The 1999-nt window shown below is 57.0% G+C and overlaps 1 protein-coding gene across 1 annotated transcript; it reads right to left on the minus strand.

The window, feature by feature from the left end:
* Positions 1-563: 563 nt before the first annotated feature.
* LOC130143491 (olfactory receptor 14C36-like) lies at positions 564-1511 on the minus strand. Its single transcript, XM_056326172.1, has one exon. It carries the CDS (start codon positions 1497-1499, stop codon positions 564-566), a length of 936 nt encoding a protein of 311 aa, XP_056182147.1. The 5' UTR covers positions 1500-1511.
* Between the last annotated feature and the right edge of the window lie 488 nt (positions 1512-1999).

Below are 1999 nucleotides of genomic sequence, written 5' to 3' on the forward strand. Positions count from 1 at the left end.
GGTATCACTGAGCCACTAAGGATGACAGAGCTGACCATGCAGCAAATGTTCCTCGTAGCGACTGGGGTGTACAACAAGCAAAGGAAACGACTGATGCTTAGGACATCTTGGGGCACCTGGGGCAGCTTCCCCTGGGTATCCAGGGAACATGGCACTGAGCAGAGCCCTGTGTCCCACCCGATTACTGCCTTGCTTCCTTCACCGTGACCCAAGGATTTGCACCAGGACACCCTGCCGTGTGCCCCCACCCTGTTATTTGCCCCAACTTTGCACACTCACACAGCTGAGCTCTACACTGGTGCTTTACTCTCTGGGGAACTTGATAGATATCTTCACTACACAAGCCCCTTAAATTACAGAGATGTGACACAGGAGTCCAGCTGCACCATCCTGGATGCAAACGTACAAAAGCCTCTGGGTCAGGCAGGCTGGGTTCATTCCTTTGAGGAAGTGGAGTGCATGCAAACATTCTAGGAGAAACACAATTGTGACATTAAAAGTGCTAAATGCACAGGATGTTCCAGAGATGACCAGGAAATGCCTTGTGAGGAGATTCAGGCAGTTCAGTGCTGCTGAGAGACACCTGACTGCATCAGCTTCTTCAGTGCGTCCTTCAGCTCCTGGTTCCTCATGCTGTAGATGAGGGGGTTCACTGCTGGAGGCACCACCGAGTACAGAACTGCCACCACCAGGTCCAGCGATGGGGAGGAGATGGAGCGGGGTTTCAGGTGGGCAAACGTGGCAGTGCTGAGAAAGAGGGAGACCACGGCCAGGTGAGGGAGGCACGTGGAAAAGGCTTTGTGCCGTCCCTGCTCAGAGGGGATCCTCAGCACAGCCCTGAAGATCTGCATGTAAGACAGAACAATAAAAACAAAACATCCACAGACTAAACAGGAACTAACCACAATAAGCCCCACTTCCCTGAGGTAGGTGTGTGAGCAGGAGAGCTTGAGGATCTGTGGGATTTCACAGAAGACCTGTCCCAGGGCATTGCCTTGGCAGAGCGGCAGTGACAGTGTATTGGCCGTGTGCAGCGCAGCATTGAGAAACCCACTGGCCCAGGCAGCTGCTGCCATGCGGACACAAGCTCTGCTGCCCAGCAGGGTCCCGTAGTGCAGGGGCTGGCAGATGGCCACGTAGCGGTCATAGGCCATGACAGTGAGGAGAGAACACTCCGCTGAAAGGAAAAAGACAATCAGGAAGAGCTGTGCAGCACATCCTGAGTAGGAGATGTCCCTGGTGTCCCAGAGGGAGTTGGCCATGGCTTTGGGGAGAGTGGTGGAGATGGAGCCCAGGTCGATGAGAGAGAGGTTGAGGAGGAAGAAGTACATGGGGGTGTGCAGGTGGTGGTCGCAGACTATGGCAGTGATGATGAGGCCATTGGCCACGAGGGCAGCCAGGTAGATGCCCAGGGAGAGCCAGAAGTGCAAGAGCTGCAGCTCCCGCGTGTCTGCCAATGCCAGGAGGAGGAACTGGGTGATGGAGCTGCTGTTGGACATCTGCTGCCTCTGGGCATGGGAACCTGCTCAAGGAGGAAAAGTAGTGACAAGTCAGGCAATTCTTCTGTTAAGGCAAGTGAAAGCCGTTTCTCCTAGATGCACCCCCGGTGCCCCATGTCCCCCCTCTGCCGTTCCTAGGAGAGCTCCCTTCCGAGCCGTGGCTGGAGCTGCGCTGAGTGCTGGCCGAGTGTGCTGTGAGGAGCAGGGGCTGTGCCCGCTGGCTGCCCAGCAGTGAGCCCTGCTCTGCAGCAGGGGCTTCATGGGAACCGTGGGGGCAGGGGCCAGTCCTGGCCTTGCACTGGCTCAGCCCAAACTGCTCCCAGCGCAGAAGGGCCTGTCAGCATCGGCTCTGCCCGTGCAGAGCAACGGCCATGGCCAGAGTCAGGTCAGGAGGGCTTTGTGCTGTGCTCAGGGAGAGCAGAGTGAGTGCTGAGAGGCAAGGGGACTGTCTGTGCCTTAGGGCAGAGGCAGGGACTCTGCTCTCTCCATCCCCCTCCTTC

This window comes from Falco biarmicus, unplaced genomic scaffold, assembly GCF_023638135.1.
Source record: "Falco biarmicus isolate bFalBia1 unplaced genomic scaffold, bFalBia1.pri scaffold_30, whole genome shotgun sequence".
Taxonomy (NCBI): Eukaryota; Metazoa; Chordata; class Aves; order Falconiformes; family Falconidae; genus Falco; species Falco biarmicus.